Raw genomic sequence first — 13,528 nt, forward strand, 5'->3', positions numbered from 1 at the left:
AACCATAAAAATCCTAGAAGAGAGCACAGGCAGTAATTTCTCTGACACCGGCCATAGCAACATCTTTCTCGATACGTCTCTTGATAAACTATTGGGACTACATCAAAATAAAAAGCTTCTGCACAGCAAAAGAAATAATTAACAAAACTAAAAAAAGGCAACCTACTGAATGGGAGAAGATATTTTCAAATGACGTATCTGATATAGGGTTAGTGTCCAAAATATATAAAGAACTTACACAACTCAACACCAGTAAAACAAATAATCCAATTAAAAATGGGCAGAAGACATGAACAGACATTTCTCCAAAGAAGACATACAGCTGGCCAACAGACACATGAAAAGATGGTCATCATCAATGAAATGCAAATCAAAACCACAGTGAGATATCACCTCATACCTGTCGGAATAGCTAAAATCAAAAACACAAGAAACAACAAGTGTTGACAAGGATGGTTGAGAAAAAGGACCCCTTATGCACTGTTGGTAAGAATGCAAACTGGTGCAGCCACTGTGGAAAATAGTATGCGGGTTCCTCAAAAAATTAAAAATAGGACAACCCTATGTTCCAGCAATTGTACTACTGGGTATTTACTCAAAGAATACAAAAACACTAATTCAAAAAGATATGTATACCTCTGTGTTTATAGTAGCATTATTTACAATAGCCAAATTATGGAAGCAGCCCAAGTGTCCATCGATTGATGAATGGATAAAAAAGAAGTGGTGTATATGTATAGGAAGATTACTTAGAAAAGACAATGAAATCTTGTTATTTGCAACAACATGGATGGATCTGGAGGGTATTATGCTAAGTGAAATAAGTCAGTCAGAGAAAGACAAATACCATATGATTTCACTCTTACACTGAACTTAAGAAAGAAACGAACAAAGAAAAGAGACAAACCGAAAAACAGACTCTTAACTGTAGAGACAAACTGATGGTTGCCAGAGGGGAGGTGGGAGGGTGGATGGGTGAAATAGATGAAGGGGATTAAGAGTACACTTTTTCTTGATGAGCACTGAGTAATATATGGAACTATTGAATCACTATATTGTACACCTGAAACTAACATAACACTGTATGTTAATTACACTGGAATTAGAATAAAAAATAAAAGATAAAATAAATTAAAAAAAATAAAGTGATGGGACGCCTGGGTGGCTCAGTCAGTTAAGTGTCTGCCTTCGCCTCAAGTCATAGTCCCATATTGCACTCCTTGCTCAGTGAGGAGCCTGCTTCTCCCTCTGCTTGCCGCTCCCCCTGCTGGTGCTCTGTCTGTGTCTCTGTCTCTCTGACAAAAAAAATAAATAAAATCTTGGAGAAAAAAAAAGATGTGTATATATGTACAATGGAATATTACTCAGCCATTTGCAACAACGTGGATGGAACTAGAGGGTATTATGCTAAATGAAATAAGTCAGAGAAAGACAAATATATGATTTCACTCATGTGGAATTTAAGAAACAAAACAGATGAACATAGGGGAAGGGAGGGAAAAATAAAATAAGATAAAAACGGGGAGGCAAACCATGAGAAACTCTTAACTATAGGGAACAAACTGAGGGTTGCTGGAGGGCAGATGGGTGGGAGGATGGGGTAGTTGGGTGATGGGCTTTAAGGAGAGCACTTGAGGTAATGAGCACTGGGTGTTATATGCAACTGATGAATCACTAAATTCTACCCCTGAAACTAATACTATACTATATGTGAACTAACTTGAATTTAAATAAAATCTTGGAAGAAAGAAAAAACAAAAGTAAATTATTTGTCCTTAATTTTGATCCCCTTGACAGGTATGTCAGATGTATTTCTAACCTTAAATGCTTGCAGGTTTGTTTGGTAAGATCAGTTAAACGATGAGAAACAGAGAATGTCGGAAGTGACTGTGACCAAAGGGTTTTATTCAACTCTTTCATCTCATAAATGCAAAAAATTAATCCAGAGTGATGGTATCACTTGCTCATGGTCATACAGTGATTGCTGTGTTCTTATCTTTGTAACTGAACTTTTATTTGTTTTTAAAAGATTATATTTATTTATTTATTTGACAGAGACACAGTGAGAAACGGAACACAAGCAGGGGGAGTGGGAGAGGGAGAAGCAGGCTTCCTGCTGAGCAGGGAGCCCGATACGGGGCTCGATCCCAGGACCCTGGGATCATGACCCGAGCCGAAGGCAGACGCTTAATGACTGAGCCACCCAGGCGCCCCTGAAACTGAACTTTTAAAGAATGCACTTCACCATGACCTGACCTATATGATGGGGAATAAATATACTTTATGTCTCTAGGTCTTACTTATCTTGTCCTTCCCAGCCCAGCAGATGTGCTGTATGGGTCACCACCGCTCTCTCTAGTTGCATGTGATCCTGCTCACTGTGGTTATCTAATCCTACTGACTGATTCCTTGTAGACCAAGAGGATGCTGGTGGAGAAGATGGGCCGAGAGGCTGTGGAACTAGGGCACGGGGAGGTGAACATCACAGGGGTGGAGGAGAACACCTTGATTGCCAGCCTTTGTGACCTCCTAGAGAGGATCTGGAGTCATGGGCTACAAGTAAAGCAGGTAAAGAATGTCTAGACTCTCCCTGCTGAGCAAACTGTCTTTCTCTTTTAACTTACTAGCTTTCCCACACTCTTCCAGCTGGCTGGCTTTGAAAAATGGTGCATGCCATGTGTGGGGTGAGACTTGAAATAGCTAAACAAATAAATAAGTAAATAAATGTGATCCAAACTATTTTCTTTAAAAAATATGCTTCATGAATCCGTGTGTTAGACATTTTTAGAGTGGCATCTTCCTTATTGTAAATAGACCTAAAGGCCAGATTGATAGATCCTTTTTGGCAGCTGGCCCTGGTCTGGAGATGGGACACAAAAGAAAGAACTTGGAGCTCGTAAGTACTCTAAGGGTCCTTCACTAATTGTACATTTCCAGTGGAAAAAGTTCTGTCATTAACATTTCTTTTATATACAGATAGCTTAACTGTCTAAAGATTTGAGAAAGGACTGCAGGAAATTGAGTAAGTTTGATTGTTACTGCTTGATACCAGAGAATTTCCTTATTTCAGAATACTCTATTTGGAATAGCTAATCAAGATGGACAACTTTTACTTTTATGCATTTTTAAATTTGAAGAGAACTTGAAATCTTTTCAAAAACAGTTTTAGGGGGCGCCTGGGTGGCGCAGTCGGTTAAGTGTCCGACTCGTGATTTCAGCTCAGGTCATGATCTCATGGGTTGTGCTCCATGAGATCTCATGGAGATTGAGCCCTGCAGTGGGCTCTGCACTCAGCACGGGGTCTGCTTGAGATTCTCTCCCTCTGCCCCTCTCCCTACTCGTGTTCTCTCTCTCTCTCTAAAGTAAGCTTTTAAAAAAAAAAAACAGTTTTAATATGGATAAATTAGAAAAACATGTAAGTATCCAGCAAGTATTTATTGAGGGCTGACGGTGTGCCAGGTACTTGTTTGTTAGTGAACAAAACAGACCAAGATCTCTGCCCTTCTAATTTCTTTTTTTAAGATTTTATTTATTTGACAGAGAGAGACACAGTGAGAGAGGGAACACAAGCAGGGGGAGTGGGAGAGGGAGAAGCAGGGAGCCCGATGTGGGGCTTGATCCCAGGACCCTGGGATCATGACCTGAGCTGAAGGCAGATGCTTAACGACTGAGCCACCCAGGCACCCCGATCTCTGCCCTTCTGGAGTGCCATTGTCATGGGTATAGAGACAGTCTACCATATCTGTCCTTCAAAACATTTTTCTGTGCACATTGTACCCACATACCATGGATATTTAAAAATCCAACCACAATGAGATACTTTTTCACATCCACTAAGATAACTAAAATAAAAAAGACAGACAGTAACAAGTTTAGTAAGGATCTGGAGAAATTAGAACCTTCACACATTGCTGGTGGGAATGTAAAACAGTGCAGCCATTTTGGAGCATAGTCTGGCAGTTCCTCAGAGTGTTAAAGATAGTGTTATATGACACAGTGAGTCCACTTTTAGCTATGTACTCAAGATAAATGGAAACATATGTTTGTATAAAAACATTTACACAAATGTTCATAGCAGCATTATTCCTAATAGGCCAGAAATAGAACAGCCCAAATGTCCATCAGTTGATGAATAGATACACTAAATTGTGGATATCTATACAATGGAATATAATTCAGCAGTAAAAGGAATGAGGGATGATACACGGCTCATCATACTAAGTGAAAGAAGCCAGTCACAAAAGACCATATATTATATGATCCCATTTATATAAAATGTCCAGAATAGGCAAATCCATAGACAGAAAGCAGATGAGGGGATATCAGAAATGGGAGCGAAGGAGATTAGGGAGTGACTGATAATGGGTATGGGGTTTCTTTTTGGGTGATGACAATGTTCTAAAATTAGGTAGTGATGATGGTTGTACAACTCTGTGAACGTACTAAAAACCAGATTTTTTTTTTTTGTAACAAAATCGTATACTTTGTAAGTGTGAATTTTATGGTAATGTGAATTATATCTCAGTAAAACTTTAAAAATCTAGATGGGATCATACTGTACATAATGTTTTGTAACTTGCTTTTTTTTACCTCATAATATTTTTTCCATGTCCTTAACTAATTTTTAGGTGATACTGTAGTAAGTATTTAAGAGCTCAAACTATGAATCAGATAGACCTGGGTTTGATTCCTGCTTAATAACTTTATGAAACTGATCAAGATTCGTGGTTTTTCTAAGCTTCTCTTTCATCTTGTATATGATGGACTTTTTAAAGTACCCACCTCCATAGGATTCTTGTGAGGATTTGCTAAGGTAGTTTAGGTGAAGCACTAAACTCAGAGCCTGGAATTTGGGATGTGCTCTGTAAATGTTTGTCATTATTACTACTCTTCTCAGATTTCAGTTTTAGTTACTGTATCCATTGTATACGTTTTCCATGTTTGAATCAATCCTTTATTACTAGTTATTTAGGTTATTTCTGATTTTTCAGTATTATAAACAACAGTGTGGTTAATAAATTTTTTTAATGCTAAAAATTGTGTATCACCACCCTAAAATTTGAGAATCCTCTAGTATAATAGCAGTACTATGGGCTTTGGAGTCAGAAAGACTGGGATTTGAATCCTAGTTCTGCTGGATGACTTCCAGTAACTTGTGATTTTTGAATCTCATTTTCTTTATCCATACTATAGGAATTAATCAAATCTACCTTTGAGGGTTATGATAATTAGATGTAATAAAAATAAATACCTGGCATGTGGTAGGTTTATAACATATGGTGGCTATTATGTTAGGCTCTACATGAAGAATTTGTTTTTTTTCCTTTTCTGTATAACAAATGAGTAGAGTATACATCATCATTTTATCATTTTCCTTTAAGTTGAGTGAGCCTGACACTTAAAATTGAGCTCTTTAGCTTTTTGGTATGCCCCCCAAATTTTAATGTTTGCCATAAAAATTTCTAGAGAGCTAGTGAGCCTTCTGCATTTTAAGAAATAATACCTATCATCACATGTTCTAAACCTGTCCTCTGAGGCTTTGCAGCCATATTCTGCAAAAATTCCCATAGCATGGGAGGAATATTTTTTGGAGCCCATTTGAGTCTCTTCTCAGTTTGGATAGATAGAGGCTACTTGTTTAGTGAGAAACTAATACAAAATAATGGGGTCCCATTTTGTTCTGGATCCTGCATTTGGAGCATGAAAAGTGAAGCACTGACATTGTCAGCAGAGGGAAGCAAGGGTGTGTGCTTTTTGGCAGGGTGTTAGTACCCTCAGGGATGCATGCATGGTCAGCTGCAGATTGACTGTGACTATCTCTGCTGGGTTTCTACCGCATGTTCTCCTTAGACCTTCACTTTGCTAGCATGTGTGTAGAGCACCTCTCTCCTGGTGAGACATTCTTTGGTTATGTTCCAGTGCAGAAGTTCTGTAACCTGGTTACCTGGACTCCATCATGGAGATTATGCATGATCCTGCAGTCACCCACACTGTGACCAAATTTGCTGTCAGAGAGTGATCTTATTGCCCCTTCTGAGGGCACCTTACTGATCAACTACCTATTTTAATCTACTTAGAAAGTAGAGAGAATCCAAACAGCAGTTTTTGCTGCTAGCTTCCTAAATTTTGTTATTGGCCATGACTGCTCACAACTCTCTTTGGCTTTCAATGACATTTTTCAAGGAGATGGGCATCCTTCTCTAGTATATTCTTCAAACAATAAGAGGTGAGGTTTGTTTTTTCATAGTGGTTTTTAACTGCTGCCCTTTGGGTAAGTGAGAATGGGTTGTTTCTCACCTGTGTATGACATCCTTGGAGAATCCGGTGCTATCTGTATTTTTCTTTCCCTATATAATACCCCAAATGGGTAGTTAGACTAAATTGAACCTTGCAGTCTCAGTCAGCCTCTGTGCAAAAGAGGAAAAAGAATAATTGTAACTCCTGAACTATAAAGTCCCCAGTGCCCTATCCCTGAGCTTCAGCCCAGTGCTGCTCTCTCGCTCCTGCCTTTGCTCTCTCTCCGGTAAAATCACCGTGAGCCAGGGTGTCCTTCTGGCATGGCAGGCTGGTGCTGCTCTAGTCTTTGGCTCTTCGGCAGCATTGCATGTGAGGGCTCTCTGGTGACTGGCCGTACTTAGTGTAGGTCACATCCATACACGTCTGCCTTCCTAGTCTTCCTGGATTCTGGGGATACAGTAATGAATAAGCCAAAGTCCCTGCTGTTTTAGGAGCCTACTCTAACCATTTTGGTGGAGGGATGGACAGATTTCTGGAAGCTGAATCACTAAATCAAAGAGTGTGAATATTTTAAGCTCTTGTATTGTCTTTCACATATATTGTATCAATATACCAGTTAGTGTATGGAAGTTGTAAGTCTCATTGATGTTGTTGAACATCATTTAAAAAAAAATATTTGGTTTCTCAATGAATAAAAAAAGTCTTTTCTAGTTTTAACTTGTGTGTTTTATAAAGAAATACCATTATGATTATTGGGTTTTGTTTTAAGCTAGTTAAATCCTTTTTTTTTTTTTTAAAGATTATTTATTTGAGAGAGAGAGAGAGAAAGCAGAGTGAGAGCACGATTGGTGGGTGGTGAGCAGAGGGAAAGGGAGAAGCAGACTCCCCATAGGGAGCCTGATGCAGGGCTCTATCCCAGGACTCTGGGATCATGACCTGAGCCAAAGGCAGATACTCAACTGAGCCACCCAGGCGCCCCCTTTTTTTCCTTTTTTTTTTTTTTTAAAGTTGGTTAAATCTTATAGGATATCCAAACATATAGCAAGTTTATGTTAACAGCTTTCTGATCTATAGATGAGGGTTTTCTTCCATTCAAGTGCTTGATTTTTTTCCCCCTAGAATCTATCAAATGGATAGAAACAAAATAGATCCCCAGTATTCTCAAGGGACAAATCTTGAGACCTTAAATCCTCACATTCATCCAAGAGCGTAATATTTTCTTCAGAATGTATAACTTCATAAATTAAATGATCTCTTCCAGGCAGTCTATATAGTATCATTATTGGGAGCAATGGTTCTGCCATTAGATTGAAGCTTGAATCCCAACACTCTGTTTACTATCTGTCTGATCTTTTACAAGTTACTTAATCTTTCTGATGCTCAATTTGCTCTTTTCTAAAGAGAATGAAAATAGAGGTACCTATCCTGTAGGATTGTTGAGAGCATCAAATAAAGTATTATATTTTGAACATGCATTAAATAAAGTATTATATTTTGAACATTTAACATAGTGCTTAGTTTGTAGCAAGTCTCAGGACATAGTAGCTTCTATTATTATTACTATCACTTCTCTGAAATATAGAACTAAAGTCATTTATAAAATTATAATAAATCCTACTACTAAAAAAAGCATAATACTACATTTACTTTATATCAGATATATAGAAACATTTACCATGAATTTAAAATAAAGTTTTTATCACCTAACAAAGGGCACTGTGTATTGCAGGATGACTAGAAAGAGACAAAGCAGTGTCTGGGTCGCCAGCTGGGCTCACTCACCACGTAGGCAAATTGCTCCCTTACCTCAGGATTGCAAATGCTAATCAGACTTATGCCTTGGTAAAGTGACAAATTACTACATGTCTCACATAGTTTAAACTGCAACTCTTACATTTCAAAATGCTAAGGTTCTGTTATATTAGCTATAATTAAATACCAGGTATCTTCCTGCAGGCCTCTTCATTTTTACCTTCAATAGTAAATCCTCATCTTAGTGACAGCTTATTCTCTTCAGCCTGCCCTAGGGGCAGTAATGCCTTTAAATGTTTTAGGAAATTCAGGAGCTATCGTAGAATCTTGTAGACTGGATATTAGCTCCTCAGTACAGAAACCATCATGCTCTACCCAAGCTGGGCTTTAACCAACTTAGAAGTTGATAGGTTGTTTGCTTTTTTTCTTTCTTATCCACTGGTCTATTCGCAGACTCTTTTTAGCCATGTCCTGTTTGAAGTGGTGGACCATTTCTCTTTTCTATTCCTTTCAAGTCTTCTTTATATTTCTCCTGCATTTTAGTAGGGTGATATATTTGTACACATTGCATCTGGGTATACATCGAGATAAGGAAACAGTAGAGATACTTTTTAGTAAAAGCCGATATCTATATGTTAAAATTATCTGTGACTGTGTTGACTGGATGCCTTGGCCTCTGAAATCTAAACTGATAGGTGTTTCTTCCTTGTGTTGGTTCCAGGGGAAATCAGCCTTGTGGTCCCACCTGTTACATTATCAGGAAAACCGGCAAAGAAAACTCACATCAGGAAGCCTCAGTACCTCAGGTAAGATGGTTTCTACACCACTGGGGAGAACCCCCTCCACCCACTTTCCCATCCCCCATTGGAGTGATCAACTGCAGTAGATTATTCTAGGTCATTAGAACCTTTGCTGTATAATGTTTCCTTTTTTAAATATTAAGCTACTCGGCTCTCTGAACCACAGAGTGTGCCAAAGCCATGGGATTTGCTTTCGTTATGTATTTCTATACCCCCCCTTTAAAAGTAAATTCTGTGCCCGACCTGGGGCTTGAACTCATGACCCCCAAGATTGAGAGTTGCATGCTCTGTTGGCTGAGCCAGTTAGGCGTCCCTGTTTCTGTACCTTTTGATCAGTGAGATAGAAGATTTATATCAGCAAGAGGACAGTCTTAGAATGAATTTAGGTTTTTAATGGATTTGTGTGGTACTGGTGTCCTATGTTTGGAGCAGGTTGTCTTTAGAGTTTTTTGTTTTATACCTCAGAGATGGGCATTGAGATCATCTATCAGTTAAGAGAGCCTGTGTCCTACCTTGGAACTCTTCAGAGTCAAGACCCTGATGTGAATGATCTCTTAACACTTCTTTTACTTTTTTTTTTTTTTTAAAGATTTTATTTATTTGACAGAAAGAGAGAGAGCACGCACAAGTAGGGAGAGCGGCAGGCAGAGGGAGAGGCAGGCTCACCGCTGAGCAGATAGCCTAGTGTGGAGCTCGATCCCAGGACCCTGGGATTATGACCTGAGCTGAAGGCAGGCACTTAACCGACTGAGCCACCCAGCCGCCCTTTCTTTATTTATTTATTTGACAGAGACACAGTGAGAGAGGGAACACAAGCAGGGGGAGTGGGAGAGGGAGAAGCAGGCTTCCCGCTGAGCAGGGAGCCCGATGCGGGGCTCGATCCCAGGACCCAGGGATCATGACCTGAGCCGAAGGCAGACGCTTAATGACTGAGCCACCCAGGCATCCCCTTTTCCATTTCTAATTTTTTTTTTTTTAAGATTTTATTTATTTATTTGACAGAGAGAGGGAGTACAAGCAGGCAGAGAGGCAGGCAGAGGGAAAGGGAGAAGCAGGCTCTCCGCTGCACAGGGAGCCCGATGCGGGGCTCGATCCCAGGACCCTGGGATCATGACCTGAGCTGAAGGCAGACGCTTAACGACTGAGCCACCCAGGCGCCCCTCCATTTCTAATTTAATAAAAATATCGGAATTGGGGGGCTCCTGGGTGGCTCAGTCGTTAAGCATCTGCCTTCGGCTCAGGTCGTGATCCCAGGGTCCTGGGATCAAGCCCCGCATCAGGCTCCCTGCTCGGCGGGAAGCCTGCTTCTCCCTCTCCCACTCCCCCTGCTTGTGTTCCCTCCCTCGCTGTGTCTCTCTCTGTCAAAAAAAAAAAAATCAGAGTTGGCAGGGACCTCAGAGATGATCTAGTCCAGCCCTTTATTTTACAAGAGGAGGAAACTGGCATCCAGAGAGGAATTGAATTTATTCAAGATCACATACTGCGTTCATTGAAGAGGCCAGATTGGGAGCCAGGCCTCTTGTCCCCTGGTCTGGTGTTCCTTCTGCAGTGCCCCTTCCAGGACAGCCCCCCTCCTTCCTGTACTTCTTGGCATGCTCACATGCGCGCTTTCTGTCTCTCTCTCAAACAAATAAATCTTCTAAAAAAAGCCAAATATAATAATAATAATGAAAAATTTTGAAATTTTGTGAGAATTACCAAAATGTGACACAAAGACATGAAGTGAGCAAATGCTGTTAGAAAAATGATGCCAGTAGACATGCTTGACACAGAGTTGCCAAAGACCTTCAATTTAAAAAAAAAAAAAAAAACCAGTATCTGTGAAGCACAATAAAGTGAAAGTGCAACAAAATGCGGTATGCATGTGTTGTATCTAGGGATCCTGAGCATTCTGGGACATGTTCTTTACACATTCCCTTGGCTCTTTTGTAGCCCAGTTTGAGGCAAGAACAGGACCTGAGTAGTAGCTCCAAATGGAAATACTGCTTCTGTGGATGCATGCTGACAACATGCTGGATCAGGAGCCAGAAATTTGTTTTTCCTCCAGTCCTGACTTTGCCACTTGGTAACTAGGGCAAAGCATTTACCTACTCTGAATTTCAGTTTCCTTCTCTATGATACCTTCCTTGGCTATCTAGTTGTTAGAGGATTAAATGAGATAATATGTATAAAAGTATAGCATCTGATACCTACTAAGTAGTTAATAAATATTCATGAAACACTGTTACCAAAATAACCAACTATTTCCTGTACAAAGAGTCAGCTCTTTGGATAGTCAGATCTCTCTTGGGACATGACCAGCTTTTTTGTTCTAGGAATACTTCTTGATTCAGAACGGAGGAAGTCTGATGCCAGCTCGGTCATGTCTCCCCTGAGAATCTCCCTCATTCAGGATATGAGGTCAGTCTGGGTTCATATATACTAAGCCACTAAAAGCCTGTTTTCAGTTGCTCCTTAGGTATCTACTTTAAATAGCAGGGTCTCAGTGACGTAGGCTTCTACAGCATCTCCATTAACCAGGAAGACCTCGTCATTGGTCTTGTGCTTCATGATGCAGTTGTAGAGCTGTATGAGCAGTTGAGTTTCCTGACAGTTTTGGAGAATTATACCGGAGTATCACAGGCTCCAGGGTTTGCCTGGTTTTTTTTGAGAGCTGTATTGTCACCGCCCCCACCCCCTGCCCCCTGCAAATTGTGGTGAGCCTTTCTGCAAAGCCACACGGAAGCCTAGGATTTAGAGAACAAGAGAGGTGGATTGTCACCAGGATGGGATAGGATTGTGTCACCAGGCCTGCTTGGCTTTACAGGGGGAGGTATTGGTAGTGAGTTCCGCTTCTACCCCACTCCCCACCTCCTTTTTCCCATTCTCCCTTCAGGCACATCCAGAACATTGGGGAAATCAAGACTGATGTGGGGAAGGCCAGAGCATGGGTGCGACTATCCATGGAAAAAAAGTTACTTTCCAGACACCTGAAGCAGCTTCTCTCAGACCATGAGCTCACCAAGTAAGGCCATTCCACCTGGAGTAGAACCAGGCTCCCAGGAATGGTGGGGAGGGTTTGGAAACCCCTGTGTGAGGAGGGAGAATATTCACTATTTCATTTTTGCTGTGTTCAGCTAAACTCAAATTGCATATGAAGATTTTGTAGCATTTCCTCTTCTCCCTCTTTAACTATAGAAGAAAAATTCTGCTATGTTTGTTCTTCCTACCTTCTCCATTTGCATGTCCCCAAATAGCTTTCTTAAAGAGGTAGTGAGAAGGATGGGGTCCTTATTGGGTACCTCAGAGTTTTAGGGCTCCCCTCTCCTTACTGCACTCAGGAGACTTGTATACCTCTTAGGCACAGGGCATTTTCTTGGTCTCTTTCCTGTCCTGGGGAAGAAAGGACTAGGGAGTGAAAAGGAAACTTCTAAGATATCCCCTTATCTCTTTTGTTCTCTTATGAGGCCAGCGCCAGCCCAAAACAACAATCTTTCCTCTTCCTCTCTGGACCCTTCCTGAGTTTCCCTAGAGCTTAAAAAGGCTTTCCGATGGCTCTCATGGGCCCCCTCCCTCCACACTTTCCACCTAGAAAGAGGAAGAGGAGAGATTCCATGGTTCTCACATTCCCAGGGGCCATTAAACCTACAGTTCCCTTCTCTGGATTTAATATTCTTTGTATTCTTTTTGTACCCTAGCTACCAGAGGAGGAGTGGGAAGGAGGACTGTCCCCCTTCTCTGCCTCTCGGGCCACCACCTCTCCACTTTTCCTATGTTTGGCTCTTTCTTCACTGGCAAGCCTCTTGGACATTTTTGTTTAGCATTTCCTTAGGCATCTTTTCATGGTGTCCTTTATTATCTGACTTCCCCAAGGATGATAAAGCAGAGGACTGGTTCTTGGGGAAATTTTGTGTAGCCAGTTGATTAAACCTGCAGTATCTGTTTTTATTCAAAGTGAAAATATAATGATTTAGATTGCTTACTGTGCATGTAAAACATAGCAAGAACTAGGTTTAAAACCTTGATAAGTTAGGTCATTTTGAGAGGTTGTGAAACAGCAATTTTTAAAGCACTTAAATTTGATTTGAGACAAAAGGCTTAGGGATAAAATTTGGAGACGGGGAGAACAACTAAAAGACAACAAGTGAACGTGTAAGCCTTTGGAAGGGAAGTGTATGCACACCAGATTCTAGGGCACAGTTGTGTGTGGTTAAGAAAAAAAAATTGCCATTGTAGCAGGATAGGCAGGAGTGTTTCCTGCTGGCCAGTGTGGGTGTCACCAGCAGGAGGATAGGGAGGCATCTGAAAGAGGGTCGAGCACAAGCACTTTGTGAAGTCCAGAACAGTGGCTAGGTCTAGGGTGTGTATGAGCCTAAAGGCCCAGGCCACAGCAAACAGGGCACAGACCTTGGTCAGGAGGCTAATTTTGGTTTCTTTAAACTGTAGCCCCGTTTAAAGGAGATAAGCTCAGAACTTACTCAGTACTAGAAACTTTCCACCTTATAGTCTGGCCCCAGTGCTACTCCATTGAGTGGAAAATGGGTTTTGCTGCCACAGATCGCATTTTGGATGGGGTATAAGGAAGAAAAAAGGGACCCTTCATCAAAACCTATTTATTCCTTCATTCTGCTCTCTCTTATCTTTCTCTTCAGTCTGCTTAAAGCTCCAGCCACATCATACTTCTCACCCTTCTCAGTATGTCTTTAGTCCTTTCAGGGCCTAGTCAGAAGTTTTTTCACTAGAGTTTGTCTAGACATCTC

At 40.8% G+C, this 13,528-nt stretch overlaps 1 protein-coding gene across 5 annotated transcripts in view; it reads left to right on the plus strand.

The window, feature by feature from the left end:
• Positions 1 to 13,528, plus strand: part of DENND5A (DENN domain containing 5A) — a 98,481-nt gene that overhangs the window by 75,112 nt on the left and 9,841 nt on the right. For all 5 annotated transcript variants that reach the window (XM_021685297.2, XM_044919852.1, XM_044919853.1 and 2 more), the window contains 4 exons: positions 2,416 to 2,568; positions 8,711 to 8,795; positions 11,105 to 11,189; positions 11,665 to 11,793. In XM_021685297.2, coding sequence (XP_021540972.1) covers positions 2,416 to 2,568; positions 8,711 to 8,795; positions 11,105 to 11,189; positions 11,665 to 11,793 — 452 coding nt within the window. The remainder of the gene's footprint in view (positions 1 to 2,415; positions 2,569 to 8,710; positions 8,796 to 11,104; positions 11,190 to 11,664; positions 11,794 to 13,528) is intronic.

The sequence above is a fragment of the Neomonachus schauinslandi genome, chromosome 11 (assembly GCF_002201575.2).
Source record: "Neomonachus schauinslandi chromosome 11, ASM220157v2, whole genome shotgun sequence".
NCBI classification, from domain to species: domain Eukaryota; kingdom Metazoa; phylum Chordata; class Mammalia; order Carnivora; family Phocidae; genus Neomonachus; species Neomonachus schauinslandi.